We start from the raw sequence: 26780 nt of genomic DNA on the forward strand, positions 1-26780 counted from the left end.
GGGGATGGGGGTAATTCCTTGCGGGGACGGGTGGGGATGGAGAGAATCCTGATGGGGACGGGTGGGGATGGAGAGGATCCTAGCGGGGACGGGTGGGATTTCTGTCCCTGTGCAACTCTCTACTCACTAATCAGGCTAGCTGCAGCACAATGGCTTCTAAGGTCACGATTTCCAGATGGGTCTGTAAGGCCATTTCGTCAGCATATATTGCCTGTGGAAAACAGTCACTAGTCTCTGAAAAGGCGCATTCCACTAGAAGTGTGGCTTCTTCCTGAGCGGAAGTTCGGGCAGTATCTCCCGAGGAGATTTGTAGGGCAGCGACTTGATTCACTCGACATACATTTTCCAAGTTTTACAGAGTGGATGTAGCAACAAGGGAGGACTTTGCCTTTGGGTCCTCAATGTTACAAGCTGGCACAGTGGCCCTGACCTAGATTTTTGGGACTGCTTTGTACGTCCTGTACGTCCAGAATGACACACCCCTTTGCACTAGAAAAACCCAGATAGCTATTTAGCAGATTGCATTAAGGACATCCAAACTGTGCCTAAGTTCCGGAAGAATGACAAAGAGTGCCTGAGTTCCATCCATAGAACTCAAATCGATTTGAAGTCCAAACTAAGTTCAAAAGTAGACATGGTTTTCTTTTGCATACAATATAAGCATGATATGGATGCCCTAGGTCACTCAGTGTTATGTAAATGAATCAAAGGGCACCCAAATTGAGTCATTGCCCAAACCACGCCCGTTCCACGCTCAAGCCTAGTGAGTTAGGCATGAGTTTTAAACATGGACATCCATGAAATTGTGGCTGCACCTATAAAGTAGCGTCTATGTTCTTTGGACACCTATGTACCAATTATCACTTGTTAAGACCCTTAATTGGCTCATTAACTAGTTAGAGTGGACGCCTAAAGCATGCCTAACTTTAGGCATGACTTAGGCTCCCTTTATAGAATAAGGGCCTAAGGGTATAAAGAATAATCTATTGCTTTAACACATTGGGATAATAATTGAGCTCCATAAATGTTTATTTGGCATGATTATTTTGATGTTTTGCCTATTCATTGGCAATGTTTAACATGCTTCTTATTTCAGAGGAGAACAGAGTTGTAGTTCAGGGAGTTTCCCCGTAACCCTCAGAGCCCTCTAGTGAAGGAGGAGCGATTCAAAAGCAGGAGTGGATTTGTTCTGCATGGCTCGTAAGCAGTGTTCCCTCTAAGCGGGCGGGTGTTGTGAGCAAACTTTTTTCACCGTGAGCCAAAAATATCGGGCGCCATCAAGTTATGAGCCAACTCGCCCGATTCTCCTCTCGCCGCCCTGCCATCTGCCGTACGCCTCTTCCGATCGTGCGCTGTGACGAGAAACGTGTGCGCTGCGATGTAATATTTTGTGCGCCAGCGCACGCCAGCGCAGCTTAGCGGGAACACTGGTTCAAATGGTTTTATTTATTTCCCCAAATTTATTTTTGTTATACGCATTGAAAATATTTGATATTGCGTTTAAATCAAAATCTCAATAAACTTGAAACGAGTGCCCGTGAGATTGTGGGAGGGTTAAATACTCAAAACTTAGAAGTTTTTGCTACGCCAGCTTTCTGGTATCTTTACATACAGTGGCGTACCTAGCATATGTAACATCCGGGGCCCATCATTTTTTGGCACCCCCCCCATCTGTAAGAAAAACATGATTTTTAGTAACAAACCACACGTCACACATGAGTACCTAGGAAAAGGCAGCATCTTACATATTGCAGTGAGCAGTACATCAATACACCCATTGTAAAACTAAACAAGCCAGACCAGCACAGATCAATCCTACACCGTCAATCCTAACAGAAAACCATGTCTTTCGAACACACAGAACACAGAAAACACCTTCGCCTAGTAAGGAATATGTAATCACAAACTAACCCCTCCCTCTTTTACAAAACTGTAGTGTGGATTTTAGCTACGGAGGTAACAGCTCTGATGCTCATAAAATTCTGAGCATCAGAGCTGCTACCACCAAGGCTGGTGCTAAAAACGCTTCACAGTTTTGTAAAAGGGGGGATAAAATAAAAATACATAGACAAAGGTTAAATTGAACCAGCAAGAAGCTGGACTCTGCATACAATGCTTCACAGAAACAGTGACACATGTCTCCTAAAGCAATAAATAAATAGAAATTTTTTTCTACTTTTGTCTTCTGTGGTTTCTCCTTTCCTCATCTTCTTGTAACTCTCTTCCTTCCATTCACTGTCTGCCGTCTCTCTTCCCCTATATGGCATCTTCTCTCCTTCTATGCCCCTTCCAGAAACTGTATGCCTCCCCCTTCCATCTCTCCTTTCACCCCATTGGTCTGGCATCTCTCTCCTCGCCTTCCCTCTCCCACACCTCTCCTCATAGTCTGGTATCTCCCCTTCCCTGATTCTCTGGCATCTCTCTCCTTTCCTTTTCTTCCATCTTTCGTTCCCCCTCCATGCTCTCACATCTCCCCCTTCCTTTTCCCTTAGACTGGCATACCTTCCTCCTATGCTCCAAGCCCTGGCATCTCCTTTAATTCCCTCCCTCATCTTCCTTCTCCCTCCAGCTGGGTACCGCAACACTCTTCCCTGCAGCTCTGCACTTCCCCACAATTGCCATGCTTCGGTTCCTCTTCTTCCTTCCTTCCTCCCCCCCCCCCCCCGCGGGACCCTGCGGCACCATCAACTCTTACTCCCTCTAATGTCGGCCCTGCAGCTCCAGACTTCCTCGCACCTTCTCCCCTCCCCCTTTGGATCGCTATTATTTTAAATGTTATAGCCGCGGAGCTGTATCCATCAGTGGAGATGTCTAACCTCGGCCTGCCCCGGAACTCTTACTGCAACAGTGACTTCCTGTTCCTGCCTAGACGGGCGGCTGCTGCAGTAAGAGTTCCGGGGCAGGCCGAGGTTAGACATCTCCACTGATGGATACAGCTCCGCGGCTATAACATTTAAAATAATAGCGATCCAAAGGGGGAGGGGAGAAGGTGCGAGGAAGTCTGGAGCTGCAGGGCCGACATTAGAGGGAGTAAGAGTTGATGGTGCCGCAGGGTCCCGCGGGGGGGGGGGGGGGGAGGAAGGAAGGAAGAAGAGGAACCGAAGCATGGCAATTGTGGGGAAGTGCAATCCCCCCAATGCGTCCCCTTACCTTACCTCCCCTTACCTTTGCGACGCGTGTGTGCGCTGTGAAGAGAAACTTTGCGCTGCGATGTAATATTTTGTGCGCGCGCGCAGGCCAACGCACCTTAGCGGGAACACTGCTCGTAAGCATGAGGATATTACCCATCCGTCCAGAATGACACATCTATCTTCTAGAAAATATATTAGCAAGGTAAGAACCTAATCTCTTTTTTGATGGCTTATGTGCAAAGTTTTCAAAGTGAGAGAAACTTGTCTTTATGCCTTTGTATAGGTTGAAGAGCTTACAAGCGTCTATGAGGAGGTTGATGAAGAGCAGTACTCCAGGATGGTACAAGAACGCCAGGAGGATGATTGGATTGTGGATGACGGTAGGCTGTGATTTGCGCTTTGTAGAGTCATCTGAAGTTCTCTATGTTATAAAGGGATGCTATTATGCTGTTGAGTGTGGCAGCTTCAGAGTTCATCAGGGTCAAGCGTTAGTGAAAGTAGCTTGACCTCTACTGGCTTAAATATTATGTTTCTAAGATGTAGGGTTCCTTGTTTGCTGATCAGGAGTAAACATGGCTGCTCACAGCAGAGGGGAGTAAGCTGATGCCAGAGTGGTGTTTCTTCACCATAAGATGGTAAATTCTTAGCAGTCATATAGAAGTTATTTCATATTGAGTGAATATAAACTGCCTTTATCAAAATTGGTGGCTAGCATGAGGTTTCTTGACTTGCTCATCACTATGGCATGAATGCTACCCTTCAGTGGTAGTCTGTCTACAACAGTGGTCTCAAACTCAAACCCTTTGCAGGGCCACATTTTGGATTTGTAGGTACTTGGAGGGCCTCAGAAAAAAAATAGTTAATGTCTTATTAAAGAAATGACAATTTTGCATAAGGTAAAAAGTCTTTATAGTTTATAAATCTTTCCTTTTAGCTAAGTCTTGATAATAATATTGTAATTTATAGCTAAAGAGACATATGATCAAGAAACTGTTTTATTTTACTTTTGTGATTATGATAAACATACCTAGGGCCTCAAAATAGTACCTGGCGGGCCGCATGTGGTCCCCGGGCCGCGAGTTTGAGACCATTGGTCTACAATGAATGGCTCGACAGCCCATTATGTGTCGATAAAAAAAATATCCCACTGTTCAAAGCATAAGGTGTAAAAACGGGGAGGAAAAGGATCTCCGAAACCTGCTTGGTGACAGGGAATAAACCTCAGCCAAGTGTGACAAGGTTCCACGTTTCATTCATCGAGCCTGAAAAACATTCACTTCCTTTTTTATTCTATTTCTTATGGATCTTTCTTCCTTTTAATATTCATTGTTATAAAATCTTCTCCACTGAGTCTTCTCTTAAAACTAAATTATCTTCAAATTTACTTATCTCAAATGTTGCAGACAGCCACAGCCCAATAGGCCCCATTTCGCCAGAATAGCTGGCTTTCTCAAGGGTTCACATAGGCTGCTACATGTTTGTAATGCATACACATATATTAATTTACATATTCCTCATGCTTAATGCTGTTACAGCTCTTGTAGCCATTCATTGCTGTATACAATCATCATAATGTTTCTCAATTCTTAGATGTCAAACCTTATCCAATATCATATTCATATTTTGTATTTTGCTTCCCAATTCCTTATATAGCCCCAAAATTTGGGAACCATATATTCATTACTGTCTCTCCTATATCATAATGATCTAGGAACTAAATCTTCCATCTATTTCATTTTCTTAATATTCCTTTCTACACACTAGTTTCTCATGTCTGTTCACTCACTCGCTCATATTTATGAAAATCTTAAACATCCGTGCTCATGTAATGAATGAACAAATTATTTTAATGAATAGATACCATTTTTCCCTTATAGTACAAATGCAAATATGAGGGGCTAGATTTTTGGTCTTTCATTAATTGTTTGGATCGGTATGGACAAATATTATATGGTATACGTGCTTTACATGTGTTATGAAAGGGATACATTTTATTAATTTGATTATTGCAGAAAATCAAGTGATGTATGCAAGTTAACTTTCTGTTGCACTTGTTATAAGTTATAAAAATGAATAAAGAATTTATAAAAAAAAAGAAAAGAATGAACAACATCATCAAGTACCATACCATACAGTTTCTTATACCTTGTAGATTTTCAACTAGGATTCATCGTGATTTACAATTAAGATGATGAGTAGTTCATAGAAACATAGAAGTAGACGGCAGATAAGGGCCACGGCCCATCTAGTCTGCCCACCCCAATGACCCTCCCCTACCTATCACTGTGAATAGATCCCACATGTCTATCCCATTTGGACTTAAAATCAGGCACGCTGCTGGCCTCAATGACCTGAAGTGGAAGAGTATTCCAGCGATCAACCACCCTTTCAGTGAAAAAGAATTTCCTGGTGTCACCGTGCAGTTTCCCGCCCCTGATTTTCCACGGATGTCCCCGTGTTGCCGTGGGACCCTTGAAAAAGAAGATATCTTCCTCGACCTCTATGCGGCCCGTGAGATACTTGAACGTTTCGATCATGTCTCCCCTCTCTCTGCGTTCCTCGAGCGAGTAGAGCTGCAACTTCTCCAGCCTCTCCTCGTACGGGAGGTCCTTGAGTCCTGAGACCATCCTGGTGGCCATTCTCTGAACCGACTCTAGTCTCAGCACATCCTTACGGTAATGCGGCCTCCAGAATTGCATGCAGTACTCCAGGTGAGGTCTCACCATGGATCTATACAATGGCATAATGACTTCAGGTTTACGGCTGACGAAACTCCTGCGTATGCAACCTATGATTTGCCTACATTAGGAACTAGGAGGCATGAGCGGTTAGGCAACATGCAAATCACATGGAGAAGAGATGGGTCTTTAACATTCTTCTGAAATCCCTAATGCCTATGATTTAGCTCTCTTCATTTACATCTAAAGACATATGTTCTCTCTCTTTATATTTAGCCAATAATGATTTTGTTCCTGTAGATAGATAGATAGTTGTTGGACTTCTTTTTTCTCATGTTACTGAATACCAAGTTATTTCAATATTACTCATACCCTGCTACTGTTTTTCAGAATTTACCTATAATGGCTGCACACTGGTTAACATCATTAATGAATCCGTTTTTAGATCATGGATTTTTTGTCCTTACCTGCTTACCCCACTAATGAAATCTGTTACATTAGACCAGTGTATCGCAAACTGTGTGCTGTGGCACACCAGTGTGCGACCTGCGACACACTGGCAAGGAGGAGAGTCAGTCATCGACACCGGCTGACTGCCTATAAGACGTGCCTCTTGCGATGTTTGGCATGCTCTGTAGGCAGTCAGCCAGCGCATACGAGTCTCCTCCTGGCCAGCATGTCTCCTCCTCTCCCCACACCTCCTGGATCCCTGCATTGAAGCGGGTGCCTTCTGGCTGGGACACTGGATTGAAAGTTTGCGAGCCATTGCATTAGACCCTTTATCATCCAATAGCTAACATCCCTATACTGACCAAATTATTGGAATCATTCAATTGTTTGAAAACAACTTTCAGACTTTTTAGATAAATTTTCAATATTACATCCATTTCAACATGGTTTTTGTCCATGCTATAACACTGAGACATTATTACTCTCTCATCTCTCAGATTCAAAAAAATATTAAGTAAAAAGCATTTTGCAATTCATTTACAATTTGATTTATTGACTGCGTTTGATATAGTCAATTACAAAGTTTTAGCATTTCTCTTTTCACAAATAGGTGTAGGAGGGCAATGTTTTGAAATGGTTTCTGGGGTTTCCATCTTTAAGATCCTATGTGGTACAAACTTAGAAGAACATCCACAGCCTGGCTTCCTGACTGTGATCTGCTCCAGGGGTCTCCACTGTCCCCCATTCTTTTCAATGTTTACAGGACATTATTAAGTGTTCTCTCTTACAGTCCAGGTGAATTTCTTTTTACATATGCAGATGATATTTTTATACTACAAGGAGTTAGCCCAGATTTAAATAACTTTGCCTCTAATATTTGTTCTTGTATTACCACATTGTTGCAGTGGTTTAACTTTGACCATGGTAAAGTTAAACCATGTGAAGACTAAATTGTTGTGGTTAGGGCCTGATTGTCTGAAACTTCCTAATAATAATTCTTTAGACCCTGGAGATACCTTGTCTATTGAAAAATCATCAAGAATATTACACTAGATTCTACATTATCTTTTCAGCAACAAATGCTCCCCTTGTCATTCATGGTCTGCGATTTGCGGTCCTGGTCATTTGCGGTATTTTCCCACCACAAATGACCGGGCAGGAGAGGGCAGCCGGAGTGCCGGCGAGTGAAGGAAATCACTCGCAGTATGCTCCAACCACCTCTTCCTGTACTAAAGTCGGGCCTCACCAATCGAGCTGCGTGTCAAAGCTTATGCAGATTATATTTTGCTTCATTTGCCAAATATTGCTACTAATATTGCAGCTTTACCTCTGGACTGCCCCAGTGTAGTCCAGATCCCACTGGAGCAGTCTGTAATATATCTAGTGACACTGTCCAGATAGTATTGCTGAGTGGACCCGGTTTGCAACACTTATTTGAGTAGCATGCTCTGCTATCTGGGATAATTGGTTTTGAATATGGAGCTAGTCATGTTTTGGAGAGAAACCAGTTACTGGCTAGGAAATCAACTGCAGAAAAGTGAGGAAAGAGGCAGCTTTGACAACCTGCTGGCTGGAAGCCAGTTATAGAGAAGTTTTGATTTGTTGTTGAATCTTGGTAATAACCTGTCTTTCTTTCTCTCCCTCTTGAACAGATGGAATAGGTTATGTGGAAGATGGAAGAGAGATATTTGATGATGACCTGGAAGATGATGCCTTCAGTAATAACACTAAAGGTACTCTACATTTTTCATTGAGCGTGACAGTCAATCCCTGTTCAGAACAGGCAAGAAATAGCAAACATTCTTGGGAAGGAGTAAGAATTTTCTGTGTTAGAATACATATTATGTTAGTGAAGGTCTCCAAAACAAGGGCTGCACAGAATAGTACCTGGATTCTATACCTTCAGCTCCCTCCACAGCAGGTGCTTCAGTGCCAGACCTTTTTTGGTCTGTTGCACATGCTGATTGGGCTCTTGAGTTTCCTCTATGGTTGGCTCCCCAGTGAGAAGAATGCTGAAGGTTATGGAATCAACTGCTAAGGCTTCTTGTGTTTCCTTTGTAAAAGAGAAAACTTTCCTTCTCAGGACTGCAGTATCTACTTCTTGCTTCCTCTTTTCCAGATCTCCCTGCAGCTATTTCTCTGCAGTGATGCATGAATCTGTTACTCTTGGGGTGCTTTGGGTACTGCCTTTATGGCCTCCCCTCCCATACAAATGTAGAAAGAGCAGCACTGGAGCTTTCATGTGAACAGACCCTAAATGTGCTTCTGCTTGTTCACCTGTTCTGCTGAGTTGCAGTGTCAATTTGGGATAGTTTTATCCTTCAGACCCTCCCCCTCCTCCATGAACAGTATAGAAGTTGCTGTTTACTGTGAAGGCTTAAACTTATCTTGACGATGAATTTTGTTTTTACTGATTGTAAATGCTGATTTGGCTCACCCTCTGGTTGACTTTTCATTGTAAGCAGAACAATTACTGTCTTGGTGTTAAAACATTTATAATTTGTTCTGTCATTGAGTAGTTCATCCCTGCTGATTTGTAGACCAATTCCTAATTTGGCATTTTTGGAAAAAAGAATTTGAATTTAGTTAATGTCTTTTCCTTAATAGCTCAAGATAAGTTCTAATGCAAGGAGTTTAGTGGTCCTGAACACTAGAGTCTTGTATCTGAACCAGCAAGTTGCTTGCAGAAAACTGTCAATCATGTTTTCCAATTCCCCCTCCTTTCCAGGGAGCTGCTCCTACCCCCTCAGTTTGTTTTCTGCAAGCAAGTTGCTGAGAAGTCTCTTTGATCTGCTCTCTGGTTTTATTATTTTTGGGTATTTTTGCTCAGTGATCTTAGACTCAGTGCCCAGAGGTTCCCACTTGGTGGGACCTCTGCCTGGGAGAAGACGCAGACTTGCTTGACAGAAGTCTGCTGCTAGCAGGATAACTCCCTTAGGGACACCTAGCTAGCCAGCTTGCTGTTATTTTTTAGAACTCAGGGGCCGTTCCCTGCATAGCTTATTGCATCCCTGATTAGTGAAAAGCTTGATTGTAGGTTGTGTGGGCTCTTTTCTGGCTTGGCCAGGACTAACAGTGGGCTGGCTTCAAGGTCCTCCCTCCTTGTGCAGCGTGGTGTTCCAGGGGATGAGGTTCAGTTCCACTTAGGTCTGACTGGCAGCTAGAAGACCAGATTCATCCAGTAAATTTATGAGGCAGATTTTTTCTCCCTTTGAATCCAGCTGAAATCCTGTTGAAGGACAAAGTAATACTCGAAAGGGTCCTGAGAAGAGCCACTAAGATGGTTAAGGGGTTGGAGGAGCTGCCGTACAGTGACAGATTAGAGAAACTTCTTCTCCCTCGAACAGAGGAGATTGAGAGGGGACATGATCGAAACATTCAAGATACTGAAGGGGATAGACTTAGTAGCTAAGGACAGGTTGTTCACCCTCTCCAAGGTAGGGAGAACAAGAGGGCACTCTCTAAAGTTAAAATGGGATAGATTCCGTACAAATGTAAAGAAGTTCTTCTTTACCCAGACAGTGGTAGAAAACTGGAACGCTCTCCCGGAGGCTATCATAGGGGAAAACACCCTCCAGAGATTCAAGACAAAATTAGACAAGTTCCTACTGAACAAGGACGTACGCTGGTAAGGCTAGTCTCAGTTAGGGCACTGGTCTATGACCAAAAGGGCAGCCGCATGAGCGGACTGCTGGGCATGATGGACCACTGGTCTGACCCAGCAGTGGCATCTCTTATGTTCTTTTGTGAGTAAGTCTATTTAAGCCTATGGGGAAAATTGGTGGTGGTGGTGGGGGGGGGTCTCTAAAAGTTGATTTTCAGGGTTTCTGACCCCAAAACCTCTTTCCTTGTGAGTTTTTTTTGGGGTTTTATTTTTCCTTCAGGGAGGTCTCCACAGGCCATTTTTGGTGTGATTTTTCTGATGTTGGCCATCTTGGATTTTAAACAATCATTTTTTTTTCTTTTGCCTCCGTCTGCCTCAAAACCCCTTGATTTTGCTCAAAATTGATTGGGATGGAATCCTCAGGCCTGGTTTTTTTTTTATAAATCTTTATTCATTTTAAATCTTTCAACAAGTGTACAATAAAATCATCATTTAATATACAACATCACTTGAAGCTCTACATTTTTCTCAAGAAAAAGATTATATCCCACCCCACCCTCCCAAAAATTATATTCAAATATAATATATATCATATAATAATTTAGATCATTTGTTTTACAATTTGATAATGAAAACCACAAACCCCCCCCCCACCCACAAAACAATATATATTAAGTAAGTAGGGAAAAATGCTGATTATTCATTATAATACCTTATTAATGGCCCCCACACATCCTTAAAGTTATTAAAATATCCATTTTGAACTGCAAGCGCTCTTTCCATCCTATACATGTGACACACCGAGTTCCACCAAAAACAATAATTTAATCTCGTGCAATCTTTCCAGTTATATGTTATTTGCTGAATGGCAACTCCTGTTAAAATCATTAAAAGTTTATTATTATTAGCAGATAATTGGCTTTTAGCTCTCATAGACATGCCAAATAAAATTGTGTCATATGACAATGCTACATGATTTTCTAGCATACAATTTATTTGATCCCAAATTGACTGCCAAAAAGCTTTAATAAATGGACAATGAAACAATAAATGATCTAAAGTTCCAGCCTCGAGATGACAATGCCAGCATCTATTAGACTTAGAGCAATCTAATTTTTGTAAACGAACAGGGGTCCAGAGTGCTCTATGCAACAGGAAAAACCATGTTTGCCTCATAGACGCAGACATTGTACATCTCATCCTCCAAGACCAAATACGTGGAAATTGAGATGCATTAATTTGATGCTTAATCTCAATGCTCCAAATATCTCTAAGTCCAGTCTTTGGTTTCTTATTCGAATAGCCAGATAATAATTTATACCACTGTGCGGCCTGGTGACCCAGAAAATCTGCCTGAAAGCATAAGAAATCTAAACTAAATTGATTATTAAGAGATTTCCATTCAGGGAACCCTGTCTGAATAACCTGCTTCAGTTGCAACCATTTATAACTTTGTTTTTTTATCAAGGCCAAATTTATATTGCAACTGTGACAAATCCAGCAGTTTACCATTAGAAATGACATCATTTAAGGTTCGTATACCTGCTTTAATCCAATCCTTCCAGACAATCTTAAAACCGCCTATTTGGATCCTGGAGTTTAGCCATATATTTTGATACGTTGATTTTTGAATTGGAAGAGGTGTTAAATTATTAATATAACGTAAAGTTTTCCATGTGTCCATTAATATTCTATTGTTTTTACGTATGCTAGGCATTTTAATACTGAGAAGATGACGAAGCATAATGGGAAACATGAGCTGCAATTTTAACCATAACCAATCTGGTAGCTTTTCCATGAGTTCTGGGAGGATCCAATACATACCTTGGCGCATAATATAGGATTGATGATACCTATAGAAGTTTGGAAAATTTACCCCACCCTCCTTAATTGGCTTTTGTAAAGACACTAAGGCAATTCTTGCAATTTTACCCAGCCAAATAAACTTAGTAAGAATACTATTCATTTTTTTTATTTTTTTATTCAGTTTTGCATATTGCAACAATTTTTTATAGAAAGACCCCTGGAAAAAAAACTGGTATCATCCCCAATTGGTAACAAACAACAGGCAAAATCATCATCGTAATAGTTTGGACTCTTCCCCACCAAGACAAATGTAAAGGATTCCATTGCTCACATAACTCTGTTACTTTTTGCAATAAAAGTCTTTCATTCACTTTCATTGTCTCATCTAGGGTATTTTTTATCCAGATTCCTAAATATTTTATTCCTTCCTCCTTCCATATAAAAGGGAATGAATCAAATAAACCTCTTACACAATGTATATTTAGAGGAAGGACTTCTGATTTAGACCAATTTATTTTATATCCTGAGAATTTTCCAAATTTCTCAATCAAATCCAGTAAACATGGGATGGTTGCCTCAGGATTCCTCAAATGAAGCAGTATATCATCCGCATATGCAGATACCTTATACTCCTTTCCAGAACGTGGAATACCTTGAATCTTCCTTACCTGTTGAATAGCTAACAACAAGGGTTCCAGTACTATATCAAAAAGCGAAGGGGACAAAGGACAACCCTGTCTAACCCCTCTTTGCAATTTAAAACCTTCTGAGAAATTATTATTAATATATAATCTAGCAACAGGAGAGCTATACAAGGTTTTAATCATTTGTATAAATCCCAAACCAATACCAAACTACTCCATGGCCTGATACATAAAGGTCCATTCTACCCTGTCAAAAGCTTTCTCTGCATCCAAAGACACAGAGAAGGCCAGATCATTCATGTCTTTTGTTAAGTATAACATCTGAAAGGCCAGTCTGGTATTATTGGAAGAGTGTCTGTGAGCAACAAAACCTGTTTGGTGCATACCAATTATATAAGGAAGAGCCTTAGCCAAACGCATGGCCAAACTTTTAGCTAAAAGTTTACCATCTATATTGATTAAAAAAATAGACCTGTAATTTGAAACCAACACAGGATCTCTATTTGGCTTAGGCAAAACAATCATTAACGACTCTGCCATAGTGCCTGAAATACAACCTTTATTCAGTTGATTCTGATATAAATTTAATAAATAATGTAATAGGGTAATTTGGAATGATTTATAGAATTCTACCGTAAAACTATTACCACCTGGAGCGGTCCCCACTCTAAGAGACTTCAATGCTGTCTGTAGTTCCTTTAGCGATATCGGCTCTTCTAAACTTCTTTTTATAAGATCAGGAACTTTTGGACCCTCAACTAATTTTAAAAATTCTAAACCATCTTTTTCTCTATCTAAATAAGGCTCAGATCTGTAATCTGGAACCTGGGACATTAGATCATCTACTTTATTTTTGTCCCTATATTAAGATATTTTGGAATTATTATCAAATTTATTTGGCTTGGTAAAACTCCTAGAATTGCTTTAGTATCTTTGCAAAAGCCAATTAAGGAGGGTGGGGTAAATTTTCCAAATTTTTATAGGTACCATCAGGCCTATATTTTACGTCAAGGTATGTATTGGGTCCTCCCGGAGCTCATTGAGTATACTCCTGATTGGTTATATTTGGAATGGCAACTCATGTTTCCTTTACATCTTTCTCATGTTCTCAGTATCAAGATGCCCAGATTATACAAAGAAAATAGAATTTTATTGGATACTTGGAAAACATTAAGATTTGTTAGTAACTTAACAGCTATTCCTATAAATAAATCAACTAATCAAACCATATGGCTAAACTCCAAGATTCAAATTGGCGGATTCAAGGTCGTCTGGAAGCATTGGATAATTGCAGGAATTCAAACTTTAAATGATGTCATTTCTAACGGTAAACTGCTTGATTTTACACAATTGCAACATAAATTTGGATTTCATAAATCACAATGTTTTCGTTGGTTGCAGTTGAAGCAGGCCATTCAGGCAGGGTTCCCTGAATGGAAAACTCTTAATATTCAGTTCAGTATGGAATTTTTATGTTTTCAGGCGGACTTTCTGGGTCACCAGGCCGTGCAGTGGTATAAAACAATTAGTGATTTGATTAAAAAAAACCCTAAAAATGGTCTTAGGGATATTTGGAGCATTGAGATTAAGCATCAGATTTCAGCATCTCAATGGCCACAAATTTGGTCTTGGAGAATGAGATGTACAATGTCAGCGTCTATGAGACAAACTTGGTTTTTTTTGTTACATAGAGCTTTTTGGACCCCAGTTAGATTACAAAAATTAAATAGTTCCTTGTCTAATAGATGCTGGCATTGCAATCTGGATATAGGGACTTTGGATCATCTTTTGTTTTACTGTCCCCATATTTTAGCCTTTTGGAACTCAATCTGGGATCAAGTAAATTGTTTATTGGAAAACCATGTAGCGTTATCTTATGATACTGTGATATTTGGAACGTCTATAAGAAAAAAGAGTCAGATATCATCGTCTAATAATAAACTTTTAATGATCATGATGGGAGTTGCCATCCAACATATTACTAATAATTGGAAAGATTATAGGAGGCTTAATTTTAATTTTTGGTGGAATTCATTATGTCACATATATAGAATGGAAAGATCATTAGCAGTACAGAAGGGAAATTATAAAAATTTTATTAAAATATGGGAGCCATTAACATCTTTTTGTCATGATTAAATGCCATTTTTCTATTAATTATACACCACTTAGTGTTGGGTGGGGGGAGGGTTTCAAGTATATGATCTTATAATGATTTATGGGCTTTGAGGGAGGGTGGGGGGTTACATTTGTATTTATAAGATATAATGATAAGATGTTCAAGTGATTAAATTAATTTTGTTTATTATGAATTTCTGTACACTTGATAAAAGTTTAAAAATGAATAAAGAATTAAAAAAAAAAAAAGATATTTTGGAATTCAATATGGTCTCAAGTAAATACATTATTGGAAAATCATGTGGCACTCTCTTACGATACAGTGCTATTTGGCATGATGATGAGGAAAAAGAGTCAAATAACATCAGAGAACAACAAGCTTTTATTAGTTATGACAGGGATTGCCATCCAACACATAACCAACAATTGGAAAAATTACAGAAACCTTAATTATACATTTTGGTGGAATACATTATGCCATATATTTGTAATCTGTCTTGAACTGCAAGGTATAGGCGGAATAGAAGTCCCTAATGTAATGTAAAATGGAATGAGCAATAGCAGTACAAAGAGGGAAATATACTAAATTTATAAAACTATGGGGGCCATTGGCAAAATATTGTAGTGAATAGTCAGCACTTCTTCTCTTCTCCTTTTCGTTTTCTTTGTTTTAGCACACGTGTATATTTTTTTTATTTTTTTATTGAAAATATGATGAAGGGTGGGTGGTGGGGGGGGTTACTGATTTTACTAGATGTTTATATGGTAGATATCAAAGTGCTATTCTGGAATAATTTGTTGTAATATACTCTTCTGTGCACTTATTGTTTAATTTGAAAACGAATAAAGAATTATTAAAAAAAAATAAATAAATAAAAATTTGTTAAATAAGGCTCAGAAGAATAAAGGTCTTTATAAAACTTTAAAAATTGTTTTAATATAGGTCCAATTTGAGACTGAATATCTCCTTTTTCATCCTTAATTGCATTTATTTTTGTCTTTGTCTTTTTTGCTTTAAGATAGTTTGCCAATAATTTTCCCGCCTTAATTGAGCTTCCATAATACAAAACCTGCTGAGAAAGAATATCCTTCCTAACCAATTTAGAAGAAATCTCATTATATTTACATTTAGCTTTTAAAAGATCTTGCAATGTAGAATATTCCCATTTTCTAATCAATTTTGATTCTAAGATTTTAATTTCTTTTTCTATAATAATAAATTGCTTTTCTAATTGTTTCTTAATATATGCTGAGAATGCAATAACTTGACCTCTCATGGTTGCCTTAAAAGCATCCCACAAGGTTTCTATAGAGATTTCTTCAGTGTTGTTAATTTGAAAATACTCATCAATTTTTAATTGAATATCTTCACAAAATTCTGGGTACATAAGCAATGCATTATCAAATCTCCAAACAGGCTTAGCATTATCTTGATCAACAAAATTTAAATCAATCCATACACCCCCATGATCCGACAGAATTATTGGATCTATGGAAGCTTGCGTTACTTGTTGTATCAACTGATCAGAAACAAAAATATAATCTATTCTAGAAAAAGATTTATGAACATGCAAACAAAACGAAAATTCCCGATCATTAAAATGAAGAATACGCCATATATCTTTTAAATTACAAGAGTTTACAAAATTATCTAAACCCAGTGACTTCATAATCTTACTGGGATTCTTATCCAATAAAGGATCCATTACAGCATTAAAGTCTCCCGCCACTATCAAATTGCTAGCAGCCAGTGGTAAAACTAATTGTTGTAGAGTCTTAAAAAACTCAATTTGATTCGAATTAGGGGCATATACATTCATAAGCGCCATGGTATTATTGCCCATACTCATGTCTACAGGCAGCCATATGCCTAGAGGATCTGCAGCCACCATATTAAACGTTGCAGAACATATTTTATTAACTAGGATAGCTACTCCAGCTTTTTTCTTTACAGCAGGTGCAAAAAAACAATCTTTCACCCAATTACCTATTAGCTTTTTAGATTCCTCCCCAGACAGGTGAGTCTCCTGAATGAAACAAACATCCGCATTCTGCTGTTTCAAATATAATAACGTCTTCTTTCTTTTAACCGGATGGTTAAGGCCATTAACATTCAAAGAAAAGATTTTAAAACCCATTATATTGATTAATCACAAATAATATACAATACCATATAGCAATTATTATATAATCAATTTCCCTACTTTGAAAATTCAAATTTAACCCCAACCCCCTACCCCCTACCCATTCCCCAGCTCCACCCTCCCTCAATCCATCCCACCCCACCTACCCATCTCCATAATGCTAACTTTGAAATGCCCATATCAGATCAAGTAAATGAGAAACTCCCCCAGGCCATATCCAAAAACCAATAAGTATTTCCTCAAATCACAATTAGCAATATATGCAAGTCACTTATTAAAAGAAAGAAATAGTTAAAACTTAATAAATCTACTATTTTTTTTTTTCGAAGAATAATCTATAACATACTCTCCAAAAAAAAATAACAATAAGATTATATTAAATCTCCTTTTCATTTCTCACCCCACATTTAGTTAAACAAAACCCAAGTATATCCAGCACGTACACTTTTAGTAATTACAGGCCATCAATTCCCATCTATCTTATGTTAACAACACGCAATTATTCCCACAACTTGGTATAAATATCATATCCAGATCTCTGTTCATCATCAGTTCTGCGCTCCATCATCCTCCTCCTTCTTTCTTCAAAAAATCTTCTTTGTATATGTTTCTGTATGCTTACTCCAGTAGACTTCTTTAATATAGTAATCATCATACATTCATATAGTATCTGTATATATTAATCCATAACTCTATAGAATATAGCATATCCCAAGATTAATTTTATGGAAATCATCATACAGCTGTTGAGTTAAAAATCTGTATTTCTCATAGTCTTTCCTCCAAATTAACTGTGCATCAAAATATATTAGGATCCATGGAAAGCAAAAAATAACATCAGTGTATAAGATGAGAATCAGACTGTTACATACATGCACTGATTCCATTCATACTACAATACCCAACATCCTGTACTTCCCACCATATTGCAGAAAACTCTCATTAATCTGCCAACCTTTTATGTCAATTTGCAAATCATTTGACATTCTGTTCAGGTATAAGAATCCACTTCCTTCAGTACTTTAATTAAACCACTGCAGACTAAGATGTATACAAACATCTTTACTGTCATCTACTCTCCTGTACTTTGTAATGTAGTTTTTTAAAATTCTGACAGGAGAAGTAATGCAGGAATATAAACAGTACATATAGGAAATTTTAATGCACTTGGAGGAATGAATCTAAAAGTGCTGAAGAATCTCAAAGCACAACCTTGCTGTGGAAAATGCAGAGTTACCATTGCCAATTACTGAATAGCATCCAGAGCATTGTTAAATCTGTTCCTGCTCCATATGATTTGTATCATTCTCAAACCCAAGCTTAGCCTTCTTTAAAATCTTCTCTCCAACCATCTAGGGAAATGAAAAAATTCACATATTCCCCTTAATGTTATGCCATATTCACATCTATTATGCTCAGTTCTGGCATAAGGAAGAACTCTCCTTTAACACCTCTCACTAAACAGCCACATTCCATGCAGCTGCTTCCACTGACTTCATTCCTCTGTCAGAATGTTGAGCCAATTCAAAATTAACTGCAGAGTTACCCAGGTTATATCCTTTGCTTTGAGTTTTAAAATATATTTCACCAACCATCAAAAATAAACCAAAGTATTATAATAAACTAAAGAAATAGGAAAAAGATATAAAACCCAGTTTCATTCCTATGTGGCCATAGGCATTTCACACCTATCCAGGAACTCTTTTAACTTAGCAGAATCTTCAAAGTTGTAAGTTTTATTTTCATGAGTAACTCTCATAATTGCTGGATAAATTAAACCATTTCTGGCTCCCAACGCTCTTAACTGTGGCCGTAACTCTAACAGTTGTTTTCTTTTATAAGCAGTCTCCTTCGCAAAATCCTGTACTATATGTATCTTTGCATCTTGACATTTGAGATTTCTGTTCTCTTTACCCAATTTAATAATCTCCACCTGTTGGTATCTGAGCATCTTAAAAATCAGGGGACGCAGTCCTTTTTGATTACTAGACCTCCTTATTGGGACCCTGTGTGCCCTTTCCAGGCAGTGATTGGCTGGCCCGGAACGTCCTCTCCTACATCAGAATTGACGTCGGAAAGACTTCTTGTTGGCGGGGGGAGGTAGGATCGTAGCGGTGCGGGCTGGGGGAAAGGAAGGGGAGAGGCGCTTTTTTTTTCCACGGCAGGGAGGGCAGGATGTAGGCAGGCAAGCTGGCTGGCTGGCTTTAGCGAGGGAGGGAGATAGGTAGACAGGCAGGCTGGCTTTGGGGTGGCCAAAATCTGGAAGGTAGTGGGGGGGGGGACATAAAGAGGCACTGGGGGCACTAAGGACACAGGATGGAGGCACTGGGGGCACTAAGGACACAGGACGGAGGCACTGGGGGCACTAAGGACACAGGACGGGGGCACTGGGGGCACTAAGGACACAGGACGGGGGCACTGGGGGCACTAAGGACGGGGCACTGGGGGCACTATGGACACAGGACCGAGGCACTGGGGGCACTAAGGACATGGGAAGGAAGAAGGGAGGGAATAGAAAGGGACAATTGTTGGGCCTGAGTGCAGAAAGAAAGAAATGAAAGAAAGGATACACAGTCAATTAATAGATGTCACCTTTTGCTGAAAAAAAATGGTCACGTTACCTCTGACTTACTTTCGCTGCAGCAGAGTCGGCAGCCGCGCTGAGGTGCAGGAAGGTCCCGCGCTGACTTGTCTGTCAGCTCTGCTCCGGAAGAAGTAAGTTACATCGGAGGGGGTGGACCCGGCAGACGCAGTCATTGCGGGACTTTACCACAACTCCCTGCGTCTGCCGAGTCCACCCCCTCCGACGTAACTTACTTCTTCTGGAGCAGAGTCAGCAGATGAGTCATCGCGGGACCTTCCAGCATGCAGCTGCTGAGTCCGCTCCAGAGCAAGTACGTCGGAGTGGGGTGGACTGGCAGCCGGCAGCTACAATCATCGTGGGACCTTGCTGCATGAAGGGAGAGAAAGGAGCAGGATTGCTGGAATGGAAGAGTGGTGGAGGGAAAGAAAGGGGACAGAGTGGTATGGAAGGGTGGTGCTGATATAATTGATGTACAGAGAAAGGGGAGAGACATAAGGGGGAAGGATATTGGAGGGAGAGAAAGGGGGCAGATGCTGATTGAAGAGGGGTGGATGGCGAGAGAAAGGGCAGACATTGGATGATAGTGGGGAGCCTATGCTGGATGGAAGTGTAGATGAGGGATAAGAGAGCAAATGCAGGAAGGAAATGGGAGGAGAGAAAGAGGGGAGCAGACGCTGGATGGAAGTGGACAGAGAGAGGAGAAGGTACTAGATGGAAAGGTTGGAGAAAGAGGGTACATGATGGAAGGAGGGGATAAATAAAAGGAGGGCACATGATGGGGAGAAAAGGATTGAGTTAGGGAAACACTGGAGGGGTGAGAGAAAGAGGTGGCAAGCTTTAGGTAGACAGTAAAAAAGGACATTGATGAGAGGGTAGTAAGAACGTAATCTAGACAGATGCAGAAGAGGAAAATGAGGGAAAAAAGGGAAAGGGATTGCAGAGGAGAGGTGTGGGAGAGGGAAGGAGAGGAGAGAGATGCCAGACCAATGGGGGTGAAAGGAGAGATGGAAGGGGGAGGCATACAGTTTCTGGAAGGGGCATAGAAGGAGAGAAGATGCCATATAGGGGACGAGAGATGGCAGACAGTGGATGGAAAGAAGAGAGTTACAAGAAGATGAGGAAAGCAGAAACCACAGAAGACAAAAGGTAGAAAAAAAATTTGTATTTATTTATTGCTTTAGGAGATATGTATCACTGTTTCTGTGGTGCACTGTATGCAGAGTCCAGCTTCTTACTGGTTCAATTTAACCTTTGTCTATGTATTTCTATTTTATCCCCCCCTTTTTTTTTAAATTCTTTATTCAGTTTTACATATTACAACAAGTGTATAAGAAAAATCATTCGAACTTATAAATATACACTTGATTAACTTTCATATATAATTAAAAATATAACTTTTCAGCCAATACCTATATTCTATAATATTTTACAAAACTGTGGAGCGTTTTTTAGCGCCAGCCGTGGTGGTAGCATCTCTGATGCTCAGAATTCTATGAGCGTCAGAGCTGTTACCACCATGGCTAAAATTCACACTACAGTTTTGTAAAAGAGGGAGGGGTTAGTTTGTGATGACATATTCCATTCTAGGCAAAGGTGTTTTCTGTGTTCTGTGTGTTCGAAAGACATGGTTTTTTGTTAGGCTTGACTGCAGGATTGATCTGTACTAGTCTGACTTGTTTAGTTTTACAATGGGTGTATTGATGTTGTACTGCTCACTGCATACGCAAGATGCTGCCTTTTCCTAGGTACTCATGTGTGACGTGTGGCTTGTTACTAAAAATCATGTTTTTCGTACAGATGGGAGGGGGTGTCAAAAAATGATGGGCCACGGGTGTCACATATGCTAGGTACGCCACTGGTTACTTGTTGCCCATCATTTCGATAATTATTTCTTGATTTTCATAGGAACTCTTCATTTTCTGTATTGACTCCGCTCTTTGGAATTCTTTACCTCACTATCTTCACATTGAAAGCTCATTTCTGACATTCAAAGTGCAATTAAAGGCCTGTTATTTTTCATTGGCATTTTGCTCATAATCTGCTACAAAGTAGCTTATTCTCAACACTTAATATGCAGTTGAAGCATATTACCTCTCTCCGGCATATAACTCCTCGGTAATTTTCTGTACTTCTTCTGCACTGAATGTTTTCTTAGGTATCCAGACATAATTTCGGCATTTCCATCAAATTCCAATATGTATGGGCAGAAATGCTTATGGATAGATGGGAGTAGGGGAGAAGAAAGAGGGAGGAGATGGTTAGATGGGAAGGGCATAGAAAAGTAGGTTATGAGAAGAAAGCAGAAAAATGGAAGAAAGTTGAATGTTAAAAGTTAATGCTAAAGATGGATGTATAGCAGAAAGTGGAGAGAAAAATAGCAAATGGATAAAGTGGACCTGGATACACAGTTAAGACCACAGACAGAAGGAAGTGCAGCCAGAGACTGGGAAAGATGGTGTGAAAACCAAAATCACCAGACAACAAAGGTAGGGGAAATGATTTTATTTTCAATTTAGTGATTGAATTGTGCCAATTTTGGTAATTTACATCTGCTGTCTATATTTTGCACTGTTCAGGAAGAAATGCATTTGTTTCTATTTCTCTGGGGTTGTACTGCATGCAGAGTCTTGAATCTTATGGTTTCGTTTATATATATATATATATATATATATAAACGAAACCATAAGATTCAAGACTCTGCATGCAGTACAACCCCAGAGAAATAGAAACAAATGCATTTCTTCCTGAACAGTGCAAAATATATATATATCTTAAATAATAAAATGCTAGCCGCGCATACGCACTTGCACTGCGTGTTCCCTGATTCCTTTTTCTGTCGCGCTGTGCTGGCGAGAGTGCGCATGCGCGATTAGTACGTCAGCATAGGCACGTCACCACTGAGAATCTCGGCAAGAGGGAGAATTAGAAGGGCTTGAGCATGCGCAGATGCATGCTCAAAGCCGGCAGAGACTGGGAAGAAGATGATCTTCAAGCGGCACCGGCACTGGCACTTGTGGGCTGCTTGCCGGTGCCAAAGGGGGGGTCCTGTTCTCGTGGGGGGGGGGGGTGCCGATTCAAGCGGGGGGGGGGCTTTGTGAGCGGAGGGGGGAGTGGTTCTCATGCCGGTGAAGAAACCCAAATAGTAAGAACATCCCATGCTACTGATAAAGGGCAAGGAGTAGTCTTGAAGAGTAGCCTGCCTAATGTATTTCTGTGATGTATCTGCATTTCTTGATCTATCTTAATTTCTTAAGTCTTGAGTATTTTGTTAACAATATGTCACTGACTGCACTGAACTAGTCTGTGAGCCTCACAATGATTTTCATATCTCCAAAAGGTAATAAAGGAACTACGAAAGAAACAAAGAATGTGAAGAAAGTTGTTTCAAAGCCAAATAACATTAAATCAATGTTTATGGCCTCTGCTGGAAAGAAGAACATGGATGTGAGTTTTACTTAGCGATTCATTCTAATTGCTCTCATGCTGGAACTGGTTACCTGGGATGAGTGAAACCTGCTCTGGGAAAATTATGTAACATAGTAAATGACGGCATGCTATGTGCAGCTGCATGAAGCTGAATTTGCACAAAATTCTGCATTTGCTTTGTTGCTTCCTTACAGCTGGTTCCTAATCCCTGAACTGGAGTCTACAGAGCAACAGGCACCATCAGTTACACAAGCAGTTAAACTAGGAGACTGCAGAGGCAGTTCACCTAGATGGAAGACAGACCAAGAAGGGGGTATTCTTGTACAATCCCACTTTATTCCAGGCCCATTGGGTTATTTCCCTCCTCACGCCAAGGTGTGTAGGAAATCTCAAACTTCAGAGGCTTTCTTCCCCACTCCCCCTCATACCTCATCACTGAGCATGCTCCACAGCTTGGCAGTTTTCTTTCCTATAGGCCAGGCTGTAGGAGCTTATCTTTTCTGTTCATGTTTCAGTTTGTAGTTTTCAGTATTTTTCGTTCATGGTTTTGCCCTCTTGCTGTGGAGGTTCCCTGCGGGGAGATCAGACTGTTGGAAAAAGTCTGCTTCTGGGGGACTCCCTGCTATGCAGTAAGCCCCCTGGACTGCCTGACATCAGATCAGGACGCAGGAACCATTCCCTTGGGAGGCTCACCCCAGGTTCGTCTGCTAGTGAGTAGAGCGCAGGCTGAGCAGTTCTGTGGAGGCGTGACCAGGATTAGAGCCAGAGTGCACTTCTTTGCAAGGTTGCTGCACAACTTGTTCGAGGATGGCGGAGGTGTCCGGCCGTGGAAGTCAGGCCGGTGGGACAGTCAGAAGATTTAGAATCCAGATTTCCAGTTATCTGAGGCAACAGGTCTCCCTGTCAGCAGTTTCTGCTGTGTCTGCACTCTGCAGTGTGTTTCCATTCAGCACATATCACAGACTAAATCAGCGATTTTGTGTGTGTGTGTGGGGTGTCTTATAAAGGAGCTTTTAGAATGTTTTGTGGCATGCCCTACCCTTACCCACCTCTAAAATCCCCAAATCACCGTTTTTAGTGGCTTCCTGTGATATATATATATTTTTTCCCAGGTGACCATCTTAGATTTTTCCCGATTTGATATAGTTATTTTTTTCAACTTCTAAGTTTTGTTTTTGCAAGAAAACTGCATAGATGGCCTCCCCAGGGTAGGATTGGATGGATTCATGCCTCATTTGCAACAGATGGCATTTGGTTGCATGACCGCGTTCCGCTTGCACTGAGGCCCGTTGTGGGGGGAGAGACAAGGTTTTCCCACATGTGGTGTGGAGCATGCTCAGTGATGAGGTATGAGGGGGAGGGGGAATGAAAGCCTCTGAAGCTTGAGGATTTCTACAGACCTTGACAGGAGGAGGGAAATAACCCATTGGTCCCGGAATAAAGTGAGGATTTACAAGAAAGAAGATTAGCAAAGGTAACCTAGGGCTAGATTCACTAAAGCTCCCGATCCTGTACCAATGATCGCAAAACCAGTTTTACTGGTTTTGCAATCGTTCCCTGACCCAATTCACTAAACTGCTGCCCGATCAAATATCCTACCAGATCCAATCCACCCATGCAAATGAGGGGAAATGACATGCATAAGTAGGAAGCCATCGATTCACTAAGTAGAAGAAGAAACACTGATTGGGTTTGCCGATCTGAAATGAAGCGACTGCTGAGGACCAGTCGCTTACTGTCCTTGCCGACTCTCCTGCTCTCTTCCGCCCTAAAATCCCAGTATCAAGGTTACAACCCCATATAAAATAACCATCAACATAAAAACTAAAATATCTATACATATGCATACAAATTTCCTTTTTATATATTCTGCAAAAAGCGCAGTGCAAGCTCGTGGTTTTAACCCACGGATTTAAAGTGTGTTCCCTGAAGAAGCCATTCTGGAAACGTCAATCGCTCCTCCTAAACTTACTTGCTCCACTTCATCACTGACGCTGAAACCGTGGATTGAAGACAAAGTTTTATTTTATTTTTCTTTCCAGCTTATGATTTATCTTTAATCTTATCTATTGTTTTGCCTTTTGTCTTTGTTTTGTTCTATTTCTATCATTTAAATTTCTCCAGAATTCTACTGTTCAACGGCTCCCCCTTCTGCTTCTATTCCTTTCTCTCCTCTCTTCTACCTTCCAAAGTATTTAGATCAATGCTGTCTTGTTAAAATGTTTATTTTATTTTTATTTTTCCTCTAACTCTACTTTTCACTTCTCTATTACCCTCCAGCTACTTTAGTTAGATTGTGAGCCTTCGGGACAGTAAGGGAATTTTTCAAGTACCTTTCTTATTTCTAATCTTAATGTATATTTTCTGTAAACCGCTTAGAACCTAACGGATGTAGCGGTATATAAGAAATAAATTACATTACATTACATTACATTCAGTTCCATAATCTGGCTGCACAAAAATTGAAATCATTCCTTTTAAAATGTCTACTCGTAGGGCAAGCAAGTATACTGCAGCCACCCCTCCCCATTTATTTTGAACTCGCTTGTGCGGAGAGTAAGCGCATGCACAAATTGCATCTACAACCAACAAGGATAATTTGCGCATGCTGTAGGGCATGCGTCAGATGAGATCATTTGCATGCAGAATCTATTGTGAATCGGTTGCTCGGCAAATCTCGGCCAAGAATCGCCCAACAACGATCCAGATCGGTGAGTTTAGTGAATCTAGGCCCTAATCTTTTTTGTTAGGATAGTGCCTGGAGTAATGGAAAAAGAGGAAGTTGGAGGTCTTGCTTGAGCAATAGAGGGTTCAAACTTGGGATAAGTACAAAGAGAGCCTGTATAATGGAGGCCCTGTTGTGAGTGGCATATGAGGGAATGCAGATTGCAGACTAGGTGAAAGAGCTTGGGGGTTGGAGAATAGAGCAAAAACTGGGATAATGGGTTTGATGCTGCTCTAGGCAGAATAAAATATACAGGGTGGAGTGGTGAGCTTTGGAAAAGGAGATCAAGCTGAAGGGAGAGGGTAGATGCATGAGAGCGAGAGAGATAAGGGTGGTGAAGCTTGTGGAAACTGGGCCAGAATTCTTTACAAAAACTTTGATAAAATGATATGTCTTTTGAGTGATACCTTTTGTTCTGTATTTAATCACAAAGTAAAATTTTAGATTCTATTGTATAGATTAATTTTAGAATTGCAGAACATTGTGTGCATAACTAATATTTTTGCACAGAATTCCATGAGGAGTAAATGTGTGAATTTACCCTATGCACATAGTTTTGCTTTGCCAGCAGTTACATTGAACACAAAGCATGCTCTACTTAATGAAATATGATCTCTTAGCAAAGCCTGTTACCTCTGACATTCATCCAGTAACTTCTGCTGTCCCTGCTGCAGCTGGGAAATGGAGGAAATTAAGAGGTGGGTGCATGGCTTCTTTCCCTATCATGTTTTGTCATAGAAGCTATGTTACCTTGTAACATAGTGGATATTGACAGATAAAGACCAACATTGCCCATATAGTCTGTCCAGTAAGGTCATTAGGATAGTACCTCCTGCAATGTGCAGGCTTCTTCCTAGGTTTGCTTAGGGGAAGTGTGACAGTCATTTCACAGCAGTCTGAAGCATGGTGCTCTATGTTTAGCTTCTGTCTTCTTGCCCTTTAGGTGTCCGCTGTAATATTCCTGCTCCTTTTTGAAATCAAGTATCTGAATTTGAGGAATGGGATAAACAATGGCATCCACCCTCCAAATTACTAATAAGAGGAGAGAGGTAAAGGCTAAGGACAGGCTGAATGAGGCGAGGCAACTCAATGTTAATTTCCAAAGAGCAGCCAGGAAAGACAAGAACAACTTCCTGAATGCTCGATGCATGAACCTCGAAGAATGTAATGTAATGTAATGTAATTTATTTCTTATATACCGCTACATCCGTTAGGTTCTAAGCGGTTTACAGAAAATATACATTAAGATTAGAAATAAGAAAGGTACTTGAAAAATTCCCTTACTGTCCCGAAGGCTCACAATCTAACTAAAGTACCTGGAGGGTAATAGAGAAGTGAAAAGTAGAGTTAGAGGAAAAATAAAAATAAAATAAACATTTTAACAAGACAGCATTGATCTAAATACTTTGGAAGGTAGAAGAGAGGAGAGAAAGGAATAGAAGCAGAAGGGGGAGCCGTTGAACAGTAGAA

The 26780-nt window shown here is 40.3% G+C and overlaps 1 protein-coding gene across 4 annotated transcripts in view; it reads left to right on the forward strand.

Moving 5' to 3' along the window:
• Positions 1-26780, forward strand: part of POLA1 (DNA polymerase alpha 1, catalytic subunit) — an 874681-nt gene that overhangs the window by 17065 nt on the left and 830836 nt on the right. For all 4 annotated transcript variants that reach the window (XM_033948024.1, XM_033948022.1, XM_033948023.1 and 1 more), the window contains exons 3-5: positions 3415-3511; positions 7912-7992; positions 22497-22603. In XM_033948024.1, the coding sequence (XP_033803915.1) occupies positions 3415-3511; positions 7912-7992; positions 22497-22603 (285 nt within the window). The remainder of the gene's footprint in view (positions 1-3414; positions 3512-7911; positions 7993-22496; positions 22604-26780) is intronic.

This window comes from Geotrypetes seraphini, chromosome 6 (genome assembly GCF_902459505.1).
Source record: "Geotrypetes seraphini chromosome 6, aGeoSer1.1, whole genome shotgun sequence".
NCBI classification, from domain to species: domain Eukaryota; kingdom Metazoa; phylum Chordata; class Amphibia; order Gymnophiona; family Dermophiidae; genus Geotrypetes; species Geotrypetes seraphini.